Source organism: Aspergillus mulundensis, assembly GCF_003369625.1.
Source record: "Aspergillus mulundensis strain DSM 5745 chromosome Unknown scaffold_8, whole genome shotgun sequence".
NCBI lineage: Eukaryota > Fungi > Ascomycota > Eurotiomycetes > Eurotiales > Aspergillaceae > Aspergillus > Aspergillus mulundensis.
Genome location: NW_020797896.1, coordinates 87203 through 99549, shown reverse-complemented (window position 1 = coordinate 99549; position 12347 = coordinate 87203). Strand labels below are relative to the sequence as shown.

At 53.5% G+C, this 12347-nt stretch overlaps 7 protein-coding genes across 7 annotated transcripts in view; 3 read left to right on the top strand and 4 right to left on the bottom strand.

Moving 5' to 3' along the window:
* Positions 1-153: 153 nt before the first annotated feature.
* Positions 154-2734, bottom strand: DSM5745_07451 (uncharacterized protein; the record flags this gene model as incomplete). Its single annotated transcript, XM_026749467.1, has 2 exons — positions 154-1373; positions 1426-2734. The coding sequence occupies 2 exons, from the start codon at positions 2732-2734 to the stop codon at positions 154-156; spliced, it is 2529 nt and encodes an 842-aa protein (XP_026601499.1).
* Positions 2735-2962: 228 nt separating this feature from the next.
* On the top strand, positions 2963-3435 carry DSM5745_07450 (signal recognition particle 14 kDa protein; the record flags this gene model as incomplete). Its single annotated transcript, XM_026749466.1, has 2 exons — positions 2963-2989; positions 3055-3435. The coding sequence occupies 2 exons, from the start codon at positions 2963-2965 to the stop codon at positions 3433-3435; spliced, it is 408 nt and encodes a 135-aa protein (XP_026601498.1).
* Positions 3436-3913: 478 nt separating this feature from the next.
* DSM5745_07449 (uncharacterized protein) lies at positions 3914-5455 on the bottom strand (the record flags this gene model as incomplete). Its single annotated transcript, XM_026749465.1, has 1 exon — positions 3914-5455. The coding sequence occupies one exon, from the start codon at positions 5453-5455 to the stop codon at positions 3914-3916; it is 1542 nt and encodes a 513-aa protein (XP_026601497.1).
* Positions 5456-6129: 674 nt separating this feature from the next.
* Positions 6130-7415, top strand: usgS (transmembrane protein UsgS; the record flags this gene model as incomplete). Its single annotated transcript, XM_026749464.1, has 5 exons — positions 6130-6187; positions 6234-6340; positions 6395-6567; positions 6615-7005; positions 7056-7415. The coding sequence occupies 5 exons, from the start codon at positions 6130-6132 to the stop codon at positions 7413-7415; spliced, it is 1089 nt and encodes a 362-aa protein (XP_026601496.1).
* Positions 7416-7680: 265 nt separating this feature from the next.
* Positions 7681-9123, top strand: DSM5745_07447 (acetamidase/formamidase family protein; the record flags this gene model as incomplete). Its single annotated transcript, XM_026749463.1, has 5 exons — positions 7681-7755; positions 7810-7828; positions 7884-8172; positions 8219-8492; positions 8545-9123. 5 exons carry the CDS (start codon positions 7681-7683, stop codon positions 9121-9123), a joined length of 1236 nt encoding a protein of 411 aa, XP_026601495.1.
* A 170-nt stretch (positions 9124-9293) lies between these two features.
* On the bottom strand, positions 9294-10804 carry DSM5745_07446 (putative monooxygenase; the record flags this gene model as incomplete). The annotated part of the gene is made up of 3 exons (XM_026749462.1): positions 9294-10426; positions 10514-10714; positions 10765-10804. The coding sequence occupies 3 exons, from the start codon at positions 10802-10804 to the stop codon at positions 9294-9296; spliced, it is 1374 nt and encodes a 457-aa protein (XP_026601494.1).
* Positions 10805-11342: 538 nt separating this feature from the next.
* The window catches only part of DSM5745_07445 (uncharacterized protein), a gene marked incomplete at both ends in the record, with an annotated part of 1374 nt that continues 369 nt past the window's right edge, over positions 11343-12347 (bottom strand). Inside the window, one exon of the mRNA XM_026749461.1 lies at positions 11343-12052. Coding sequence (XP_026601493.1) covers positions 11343-12052 — 710 coding nt within the window. The remainder of the gene's footprint in view (positions 12053-12347) is intronic.

Sequence of the window (12347 nt, the reverse complement as noted above, 5' to 3'; positions counted from 1 at the left end):
ACCCCTTTAGAGATCATGGAGTCATATCTATACAAGAAACTATGTACAATGCGACTTGTCTTTAGACCCAACTGCCCAATGCAACCTGTACCCGTACGCCTTGCTATAATAGATGAAACCCACAGAATAAATGGTTAACATAGCAATGAGCTCTCATGAGAACTTATCCTCCTCGGACGCCACAACCTTCAGTGCATCAACAGCAACCCTAACGCCCCATTTCACCATGACGGCCTCCTTCTCCGAAGCAACAATGTCGGTTTTCGCAACAACCTTTCTTAGGAAGTAAATACATCCTTTGACGATCTGCGGCGTATCCCGAGTCTTCATGAAGATCTCCACGAGGGGTTGTTCATTGAGAGCTGGTTCTTCTTCGCCCTTGGACCTGGACTTTTTCTTCTTCTGCTGCTTCTGGGACTGCTGGATGATGCTGATCATGAGCAGCTCAACGAATGTCTTTGTCTTGGGCTGCAGGTACGCAAAGTTGAGGGTCTTCAAGATGCCGAGTGTGAGAGTGCCATCTGCGATTAGAGAAGCGTACATCTTTGCCAAGTTAACGATGGCTTTCATGGAGAGTGGGTTCTCTTCATCTTCGCCGTGAGCACCGGAATCGTCGTCATCTTCGTCGTCTAAGTCCCCTGACTCGCCCATGCGCTTGAAGATATTCCACAACGTGAACATGAAGGAGACTTTGATGCGGCGACCGAGCTCTCCGCACAGCCGGCGCGCGATCAGCGTATAATAAGGGTTATGCGCATCTTCTTCCATGGCGCAGTGGGTGAGGACGCGAGGAATCTCGAATTCTTGTGCGCGCTTGAGGCGGAGCTTGAGCAGGCGGACGTGTGCGTCCTGGTAGTCGTTCGCGGACATGATAGCCACAAAGATGGAGCGGCGGACATCAGTGTTCATGCGTTGTGCCTTAGCGATTGAGGCGTAATCCGGTTCGGCATCGCTGTCGTCGTCGTCCACCCCGGTGGGTTGGTTGGAGGCGGACTGAGGGAGTGAGGAGAGTTCCTGGCGGGCAGATTCAAGAGGATCTTCTTTCCAGCTAGCGCCGACAAGCCACCATTTGCCCTTCTTCGACGAGTTGTGGATATCGCTTCGGGAAATGCTGATGGGTTCTGAGGCGCGGATGACGCGGGAGTTGTTGAGGGAGCCGAGGATCTTGCGCATCTTCGTGATGTGCTCGGAGGCGATGGTGGAGTTGGCGGCAGATTTGAGGCGGTTGTTCTTGAGGTCTGTAATTGTGTCGATCATGAATTTTGTTCGCACGGATAGGGAGGCTTCGCCGGCTTTCGCGATGGCGGGTTGGATGAGAAGGACGATGTCTTTGAGGGAGGATGGGTCGTCTTGTCGGAGTTGGGGTCCGGAGTCTGTATGGTCAGTTATCGACACGCTTTGGAAGGTAAATGGGGGTGCTCGTACTTCGGATGACCTTGAGAAGAAGCTCGGTATTGTCCTCATTAATGTCCTGCAGAAACAGCCGGATATAGTCAAAGACCAATGTGCTTCCAATGACATGGAAGTTGTAGAGCTGCGAGAGAAGCGAGATCAGGTTGATCATCTCCTTGCCCTCAAACTTGCCCCTTTCATCTCCGCCAGCGTCAAAAGTTTCCACAATCTTTTGAACGATTTCCGCGCCAAAATCCGATCCCATGACCTTGTACACAGCAGCGATGAAACCCGCATGCAGGATAATGAACGTATCCGAAAGCGCAGACCTCTCGCAGATGAGCGCAAAAAGTAGATTAAGCAGCGTAGACGTTACATTTTGGCGAGGATATTCACGGTAAAGCTTTTCGAATTCCGCCAGGATGGAGATGAGGTTGGCCTCAGACAGCTTGTTGAGGTGACCCTGCGCCTGTCTTCTTAATCGCGTGAGAGACTCGGACTCAGAATTTGAGGCTGCTCGTAATGAGGGAGGAATATATTTTCCTGGCTTGTCCTCGGTTGCCGCAACAGGCGCAACGTATGGATTCTCTTTTTTCTTCGGCACGGGCTGCTCTTCTTCGCTTTCATCCTCCTCGTCCTCGTCCTCGTCGAACCCATCCATATCCTCGTCATCGTCAAAGTCTTCTAGATCTTCGTCACTCATTCCATCGCTGTCAGACTCTTCAGGTTCATCAACAGGCAAGCCCTGCGCCTTCCTTCTCTTCTTCTGCAGCCAGTCATCCGCCTCCCGCTTGCGCTTCTTGTTTTCATCCGCAGACCCTTCGTCCAAGTCTCCCAGCAACTCGTCCAATCCATCCCCCGCGAACGATTTAGGAACCTTCCCCTTCTTCAGACCAAGCTTTTTCTCCAGCGCAGCAATCTCCGCATCATCTTGTTCCAGCTTGTCCTGCACTGCTTTTGATACCTTCTTCCGCGGGACTTCCAAAACTTTCTCGTCTTGCGCATCACCGCCCTTGGACTTCTTCGAGCTGACGTTAGGCTTTTCCTTCTTCTGCTTTGCAGCCTTCAACTTTGCCATGACATTTCCTTCATCTTCGTCAGATTCGCCCAAGTCCCCATCAAAGTCGTCCTCATCATCGTCGTCATAGTCGCGACTGCGGACACCAGCGCTTCTCTTCGATCCCGGTCCACCGCGCTTGTTCCCCGCGCGCTCCTCCCGCCGAAGGTCTTTGCGGGCTTTCTCGTTCCGCTTGTTCTTCTGCTCGCCGAATCGGTCACGGATGCCGAGCTCTTGTCGCAGATCTCGAGGTAGCGATGTCGTATTATGCCTGGGGCGAGGCATCGTATCTGTAGCTGATTATCGGCCGTGGTCGATCTTCAGAGAAAAAGTTGCGGAGCTATAAAAATGTCAAAAATATATTGACTGAAAAAGACGGCGGAGCGGAAGGCGGTGAGGCCAACATCGGAGATAATCTCCCCACAATCGAGCGCATCTGGACAAGTCCCAAGTACATCAGCTACTTTACAGAGTACAAGGCAATTGCTTTTTGATAAGCAAAAATATCGCGAAATGCCGGCGCCTCTTGGTCATGAGGAGGTAACTACTTCTTATACCCATCCTGTCAATTAGGACGTCGGATTACTGACAGCCACAATCTTCAGTTCTTCACCTCCCTCACAACCCTCCTAACAAACACCTCCCAAAAGACCCGCGGCTCCGTCTACCTCACACAAACACCGCTCCTGAACTCCCAATCACCAGATACCGCCGATAAACAAACACTGCCCTCAATCCTCATCCGCGCCTCAGACGGCAACACAAACGCACCCAACCCAAAGACACACCCTGAGATCAAGGACAAGAAGACGAAGAAGGAAACAAAAGCCAAGGTCTCAACTGTTGTGCAGCCGGGTGAGCTCGAAGCGTTCTATGCGAGGTATGCGGAGGTCTGTAAGGCTGGGATGACGGGGCTGAAGAAGCGGGATCGCAAGTTGAAGAAGGCGAAGGCGAAGGGTGGTGCGGGGAAGGTTGTTAAAGCTTAGGAAGGTATGGTTAGGACCTGGCCTTTGGAGATTAAAGATTCGGTTCTTTGGTGATGGCTATAAGAAGGAGGGATTGCATTTACGGCGTTCGGGATATTTGTGCTTTTGATTCTGTCTATATCTGACACGCCGAACTGTTCATATGGTCTTGCGGCTGGATTAAGCATAGCCGCATCGTGAGTTTGTTTCTCATACCTTGTAAATCTATCACGGTCAAACTGTGGAAGACTGCATGCACTACGTGATCATGTGGTCATTACTAGAAACTATTATGAAGATGGTAAAATACATACAAGATAGATATACAAGCAAAGAAGAGAAGCGCAGTATGCAGGGTATACAAAGCAAGGATCCAAAGAATGATCATGTCGAGGCGTTATCATGGAAAATTGCAAAAAATAAATGGCGGAAGATGTAAGTCAAGAAAGGCAATCGAATGTTAGTGGTGATCTCGAATAGAAAGTCCTAGAATCCTCGTTTAGTCCGAAACGGACGACTTGCTGGAGCAGTGCGGTGCAAGTGGAAGATCAAAATCATCCACAGCCTCGTGAGGACGAGAAGCTTGACGTTCGAGTTTTCGATAGAACTCTCCGGCTGGTGAGTCGAGTGCTGGGCCTATAACGATCCGTGCGGCGATATGGACGAGGACTAAGAGTAGGGAGATTGGAGGAACTAGGACTAATGTGCAGGTCTTCTGGATCAACGAGGCCGCATCGTGCTTTTCTGGGTTGGAGAGTACTAGGGTAGATGGTGGAGGCACGGGTCCGGTTTCTCGCTCGCAGGATGCCTTTGACCGGCGGCGGAATTCGAGACTCATGCTAGAAAGGTCTGAATTAGATGCGGTAGACGTGGCACTGTGAATGCTGGAAAATGAGCCCGGTGTTCGACGCAACCTGAAGCTTTGGTCGTCAGGGAACAAGTCTTGTGCAGGTGCGTACAGCCGGTCCGTGGATTGCAGAGTATCTTGACAGACCAGTTCCTCTGAAGGCTCCTGTATATCACAAGGTTCATACCGCGTTCTGTGTGTCACATCCGGTGATGTGGGCGACGGGGGTGTCAGAGATGGCTCTGGTGTGATGTCGATCGAGTGGGAAGACTCGACACTCGAGGAAAGCGCGTGTTCCTGGTCTCGAGTCTCGGAGGTGTCTTCAAACCTCGCCAGCAAGGTATGGAAGCTCTGCTGTGTCTCGGCCACTGCTCGTCTCGACCAGTTGTTAGGTTCTGGGATATTGATAGGCTCTGGCAACCTATCGTGATCATCCGGGATTGTATCCAGTCCCGTAATGCTTCCCTTGGGAGTGAAGCAAGTACCATCAGTGGCTGTCCCGTCTGTGTCCTCGCCTGCGCTGTGCGTATCAGGAGTGGCGGCTCCTTTTACCTCGAGAGACTCGCGACCGTGAGCCGACTGTGTAGGAGCACTTTCTCTTCGTCCTTTCGGGCGCCATGCTTTCTTCCGTCGGGGGGCCTTCGCCTCTTCTGGAATCTCGACGGTAAATCCGCGCTTGAACGGGCACGGGGTTACTTCATAGCGGAGAATCTGAGGCAGCGCATTCTTCAACCGCGTAACAAGCTCCTTATCCTGCTCGGTTTCGTTCGGCAGCTCAATTCGGTAATATGTGAGGGGACGGATGCGTAAAACAAAAGTCGATTCCCGATCCACGCACCAACACTGCGAGTTCTTCAAGATGGCATGAACGACACTGCCGCATTTCAGGAACACTGTCAATCCGTATACCTTTTCCAGCCTCAGCGGTGCGAACGCGACCGTCCGCTCGGTAGGAGACCGCCACGGCAGTGTCTCGATGGTATCAACGGGGTAGTCGAAGTCGGACGGCGTGGTACTCGATGGAATCGGGGCTACAGCCCGCGGCGCAAAGTGGACGACCTTGGCAGACGGATGATAGAAAAGGTCATTCTCAGATGGTTTGTATGAGTCGGATTTGCGTTGGACGGAACGGTTCAGCTTGGTCGGAAGGGTGAGCGACCGTCGAGGGGGTGGCGCATCGAAGGTGTCAGACATGGTGGTTCATGTGAAAGCAAAAGGAACAGAGGTTACATTGATTGAAGAAAGGATAATGAATGAGAGAAGAAAAGAATGAGAGGCGGGCAGCTGAAACAATAATGACGGGTCTACCAGGAAAGAATGGCCATCCTTGGACGAGTGCACGAGATCATCGACCAAGGATCAATCGAGAGGCGAACGAAGCACTAGCGAAGGACAAGGGTAGGATAATGATAAAGAATGGATAGTGATCTCAGAGGATCTCAAATCTTGTACTAGAGGAACCCCTTAGTGCTGCATTGACTCCAATAGAATGCAGTTATCTGCAAGCTGCAGTTGTTTGCAGATGCTGGGGATTCGGTGGGGCCGCGATGGCCTTGGAGTCAAGGCAGAAACTGTTTAAAACTATGACAAGTAGGAACTTGGATGCCCTAATTTCTCCTGATTGCACCGGAAACACACGATCTGGTCATACTGTTGCACAGACAACTACCTCCAAGAGTCATATTACCCTGATATGTCGAACGACGAAAGCCATGGTGCTCTGTGCTCGGTGACGTAGTGGTGATTAGTAAGCCTAGGCAGTCGTGATTCTTTCAGCAACAAGCTCCTGGATGATTTTTCAGCTATTCTTTCTATTGCTGAAGTTGAATTGCTGGACGCCAATCAGTAACTCGGCTTCAGTTTTTGAAATGTCGAATTTTGAACCAAATGCCGTGATCCGCGGCGCCCAGCTGACAGTGGTCGGCAGTAAGTCAACCGGCCTTGATGCTACAAGCTATGCTGACTTCTGAAGCTGTGCGAGCTCTGATTAATCCAAGACTGTTCAAATATGATCACTTCCGACAGGCAGCTCTTGCTATTGCTATTGGAATCATCATCCAAGTCGTCATCCAGATTCCGGTATGTCTGTTTTATGAGTCGGCGACTCGGCATGCGTGAGACTAATATTCGTAGATCATTTCCGTCAGGCTGCTCATTTGGATCACTTCATGGATTGTTGATCTGGAAGATACTACCTGGGATAATAATCTCCTCAACGGCCTTGACTTCTTGAACAAATCCGTTCTGCAGGTTCCATTCCTTCTCATGACTCTGCTGAGATACGTCGTGCCGACGCTTGACGAGATGTAAGTGCTCCAGGGATATGTGGGTGGTATGATACTAATTGGACTAGCTTTATGGACTCTTTGAATTGGGTTGACACCACATATGTCCACAAACACAAGACTGAGGACCCGAAGACTTTGCGCGCGATGTACTATCCAAACCTTGTCCAATATCCGACAAACGACAAGGGCGAATCCAAACCAATTGTCGAGAAATTACTGGCGTTTCTGAAGAGGTATGGGCGCAAGGTCGGCATGCTTCTAGGGATCTACCTCGTTTCTCTTGTGCCCATCGTGGGCCGTTTCGTGATGCCCGCGGCCTCGTTCTATACCTTCCACAATGCCGTCGGGACCACACCAGCTGCTGTCATTTTCGGAACCGGTATCCTTCTTCCAAAGCGATATCTTGTCACCTTCCTGCACAGCTACTTTGCTTCTCGCAGTTTGATGCGAGAACTGGTATGTTCGCCCTCTTGTTGTGGCAGCGAAACCCACTAACGTCGCAATAGCTCGAGCCATACTTCTCCCGTATTCATTTTACTTCCGAGCAGAGACGTCACTGGTTCAAGGATCGCGAAGGAGTTCTCTTCGGCTTTGCGTTCGCTTTCACGTTTGTCCTGAAGATCCCGATCATCGGAGTTCTGATGTATGGCGTGGCCGAGGCCTCCACCGCGTATCTCGTCACCAAGATCACCGACCCCCCACCTAGCCCCGCTGAGAGTGAAGGCTTTGCGGAAACCCAGGTTACGTGGAAGAACAAGCACGACTTCTTGGGACTGTCTCTGGATAACATTGATAAGCTCAATGTGGCAGCGCACGATCAGCAGCCCGCACCAAAGCCCACAACTCCAGGGCGAAGATTCGCCTAGACTGATACTACCCCATATAATAACTGTTATTACTAGCCATTCCTTATCTATCTCAATTCAGCTGCCTTTCTGGGAATCCGGGGTTTAACCAAATGCCGCTGATAAGCTCTGATAGCAGACGATAAGCGTAATGGTCTTGGACAATGATTGGCACAATGGAGGGGAAGTCGCATTGGGGTCGTACTCATGAGGGGTCGATCCGCCTACTTATACCACCATGCCATGCCATCTTCTTTGGTCTACGCTATCCTCTAACACAATCATCATGGGCACCGGACCTATCCGCACCGCCATCAAGGTAGACTTGAACAAACCAGCCCGCGAACAAAAGGGCCTCCATGTATGATCGTCCCACAACATTCTTCTCCACACTGGGCTAACCACTGCTCTGCAGAACAGATGGCATCCCGATGGTATGCTACTTTCTTACACTATATTCCATCGAGCAATCACTCTTACACACTAAAGTCCCTAGCTACGGAACCATCGCCAACAATGAAGTCGTCAAGATCGAATGTCTAGACTGGACCGGCGGCCAGATCAAGAACAACGACTCGGCTGACGACATTAAGAACGTCGACCTGACACAAATCCACTACCTCTCGGGCCCATTCGACATTGAAACGGCTGAGCCAGGCGACGTCCTCCTCGTCGAGATTCAAGACGTCCAGCCATTCGAGGATCATCCATGGGGCTTTACAGGTGTCTTTGCGAAGGAGAACGGCGGAGGGTTCCTTGACGAGATCTATCCCGAGGCGTAAGTCGTGCTCTCGTATCATCGAAGTCATATCTAACCTTCGCAGCGCCAAAGCCATTTGGGACTTCGAGGGCATCTTCTGCTCCTCCAGGCACATTCCGCATGTGCGGTTCGCCGGCCTCATCCACCCCGGTATCCTCGGTTGCGCTCCATCCGCAGAGGTGCTTGCTGAGTGGAACCGGCGTGAGGGCGAGCTGATCGCGGCCAACACTTCCACGCGCGATGTCGCAAAGCCTCCGGAGCCGAGCAACGCCCACGCCGGCAGTGCAGGCGAGGAACTCGCAGCGAAGATCGGACGCGAGGGAGCGCGAACCATTCCGGTATGTCTCCCCCATGCACCCCTTATTCCTATTCCATTCTCACAAAGTATAGGGCCGCCCAGAACACGGCGGTAACTGCGACATCAAGAACCTCTCTCGTGGCTCCAAAGTATACCTCCCCGTACATGTCCCAGGCGCCAAATTCTCCGTTGGAGACCTGCACTTCTCCCAAGGCGACGGCGAGATCTCGTTCTGCGGTGCCATCGAAATGGCAGGCGTGATCACGCTCAAGTTCACCGTTATCAAGGACGGCATGGCCAAGCTAGCTATGAAGTCGCCCATCTTCCACCCGGGCCCTGTGGAACCGCAGTTCGGGCCTGGCCGGTACTTGACGTTCGAGGGCTTCTCCGTTGACGAGAATGGCAAACAGCATTATCTCGATGCAACGGTTGCGTACCGTCAGACTTGCTTGAGGGTTATTGAGTACCTGAGGCGGTATGGGTACAGCGACTACCAGATTTACCTCCTGCTGAGTTGTGCGCCCGTGCAGGGGCATATTGCGGGCTTGGTGGATATCCCGAATGCGTGTACGACGCTAGGCGTGCCGATGGATATATTTGATTTCGATATCAGGCCCGAGGCGGAGGTTGCAAAGCTTGATATGGGGACCTGTGCGTTTACTTCGAAGTAATCTGGTCCTCGTCGAATCATGTCCATTCTATCATGTTACGTTATGTTCTATATACAATCTTACCCATATCGCATCAATCAATCATGCCAACTTACTCACGCGGGCAGCCCTAACTCAATCAGCCCATCATCCCATCCACACGTCACGTCATGTCCTGAGAGATAGGAGACCTACGCATCCGCAGCAACAAGCCCAAAATACTCCTCAAACCTCTCCTCCGCCTCTTTCACACAATCAAACCCATAGATCTCCCGCTGCACATCCGCATCCGCCCACTTATCCGGCACAGGCCCCTTGCCCGCCTTCAGCGCAGCAAACTGCTTGTCGCGCTCCTCCTTCGCCGCACCCTCACCCAGATGCAGCGCCCGCCCACTCGCAGCCGCCAGCTCAACAAGCGCATACGCACGCTCCTTGCGCACCATCTCATACACCTTCAGCGCCTTGTTGATGCTCTCCGCGTCGGTGGCGGGCAGTCTCGAAAGAACAACCGCCAGCACGGCCCCATCCTCAATCGCCTGCGCCGCCCCCTGCGCCAGATGCGGGAGCGTAGGGTGGCACGCGTCGCCAACGAGCGCCGCACACCCGTCCACCCACGTTGGAAGCGGCTCGTGCGTGCGCAGCTTCCACTCGCAGACTTCGCCCTCGGGCACATAATTCAGCATGCGCTGGACGAGCGGGCAGAAGTCGCCGAAGACGCCGAGCATGGCGGTCTTCGAGCCCTTGGTCGTGTACGTTGCGTTTGTGGCGGCGGCGAAATTGCTGTCCGGCTGCGTGGTGCTCAGGTTGTAGATTGTGTTGTTGGAGACCGGGTACGCGATGATGTGGCGCTTCTCGCCGATCCAGCGGACGACCTTGTTGCTTGCGAGGAGGGCCTTGAGGTCGGCGTCTGCGTTGGGGTCGGCCTCGATCTGGGCCTTGTGGATCATGATGCGGTACGCGGCTTGGTTTGTGTCTTTTACGTCGGGGACGGGGATGATGGATAGGTCGTTTAGCATTGCGACGCGGGCGATGGATTTGATCCCGTCCGCTGCGAGGAGGATGTCGGCTGTTTCCTGGTAGGGCTGCTTGGATGTGTCGCGGGGGGTGACGGTGAAGGAGGGCTTGGATTGGGTGCCGCGTCCGAAGGAGTGGACTTCTGTGACGGGGTGCGCGAAGTGGAAGGTGATCTTGTCGCTGTGCTTGAGGCAGCCCTGGTAGAGGCCGTTGGCTAGCGAGTACCGGTGGCCGACCATGTGTTTGTAGCCGTAGGTTGACTCGATGTAGTGCAGGTCGACGTGGGCGAGTTCGGTGTTGGATGCGCCGACTGCGTATCGTTAGCCCTGATTCCTGAGCCAAGCACTCTATCCACCCGTTCTCTATATAAAGAGTTGGGTAGATGACGAGTACACACCTCGAACACTCGTCTCCTCAATATTCACAGCCTCGGCCTCGATCCCCTTCCAGACACCAAGGTGGTCAAGCACCCGAGCCATATTCGGCGCGAGCTGGATGCCAGCACCCACGAAGCCGAGGTCCGACGCCGTTTCATAGACGTCGATGTGCTTGAAGCCCTTTTCAGCGAGGGCCAGGGCGGACGTGAGGCCGCCCATTCCTGTTCGCCATTAGCGTTGCTTTGAATCAACGAACGAGGGGGTGATATACCGGCGCCCAAAATAGCGACATTGAGATCTTGCGGTGCCATTGTATTCTATTCTATTTTTCTGGCTTGTAATACTCGATGAGGTTCTCAACTTGTCAAGTCTGGTACGCAGGCGATGTAGTATATAACGGCTGGGCGGAACAGACCTTAGCCGGGGTCTCCTCTTCCCCACGCGTCCCACAATCGAAATTATGGGGGATTGGAGCCGGTGTCGTTTTGGGGTTCGAGATTGAGGAGACATGGGGAAGAAAGCTTGGTAATGGGATTTGATTTGGAGATCTGGGGTTGGGATGTGGGTTAGCGAAAAAATCATTCAAAGGTTGCGCTGCTGTGGTTCGCCACGTCGGTAGTTGTACTTACTTTCTAGACTGTGAGGTAGAGGCTCCATTCTAACTGGACTACTGATGATGTCGGAGAACTAGAGAAGATGGAAACAAGTGCAGAAGTATGTGATGTATTACATTAAAGATGATAGGCAACTATAATACATGAATTATGTATTTATGTCCAAACCTCGTGCGCAAAGTTTTCAACTCCTCACACCAAGAAAATCAAAGCATTAGCCGTAAGCGTAAGCTATTTAAAGGCTGTCACCAACGATGTAGACAATCCTGCCAACAGGGGTGGCAAGTTCAGGAAGGAGGCCATGGAGCAGCTGAGCAACACCAGGAGCAAGCTTGATCAGCAGTGCGCCGGTGTCACGACCAATAATAATGATGAGGTCCTCAGAGTCCTGCGCCAGAGGGTGCTGCAGGAGCTCGGTCACAGAAATGGCAATGTCGATAACGGAGCCAATGAGACCAGAGTAGTGGTTCTCACGGAGAACTTGGTCAGGACGGCCGTCGAGCGCAACGGGGAGAGGCCCGCTCTGGCCCTGCACAGTGTAGCGCTGGACGTCACGGGTGAGCAGGCCGCCGGTCAAGCCACCGAGGAGGCCACCGATTGGGTTGTTGATGGCGTCGAGGCCGAGGGTGATGCCGGCGCCGCGGAGGAGGTCGGCGATCTCGGGGGCGAGGCGGACAAGGAGGATGTGGGCGTCTTCGCCGACGATGGTCAGGATGCAGTCGATGATGGGGCCGAGGTCGGCAATGAGGTCACCAAGGGTAGCAGCGTCACCGACGATTTCGCCAATGGAGTCGCTGAGGGAGACCCTGCCGGAGAGCAGGTTGTAGACGTCCTCATTGACCTGGACGAGGAACTTCTCGCCGTCGGCACCGGTGACATACAGAGCACGACCGACCTGAGGGCCGAGGTCCTGGATGAGGTGACCGGTACCGTGGCACTTGTCATCTTCGCAATCGCCGGTGGGCTCAACGCCGGAAGGGCCAGTGGCGGTAGGAGGCTCGGTCTCAGCGGGCTCGGTTTCAGCGGGACCAGTGGGAGCAGGCTCAGTTTCAGCGGGCCCAGTGGGAGCAGGGCCAGTCTCACCAGGGCCAGTGGGAGCAGGGCCAGTCGCACCGGGGCCAGTGGGAGCAGGGCCAGTCGCACCAGGGCCAGTGGGAGCAGGGCCAGTCGCACCAGGGCCAGTGGGAGCAGGGCCAGTCGCACCAGGGCCAGTGGGAGCAGGGCCAGTCGCACCAGGGCC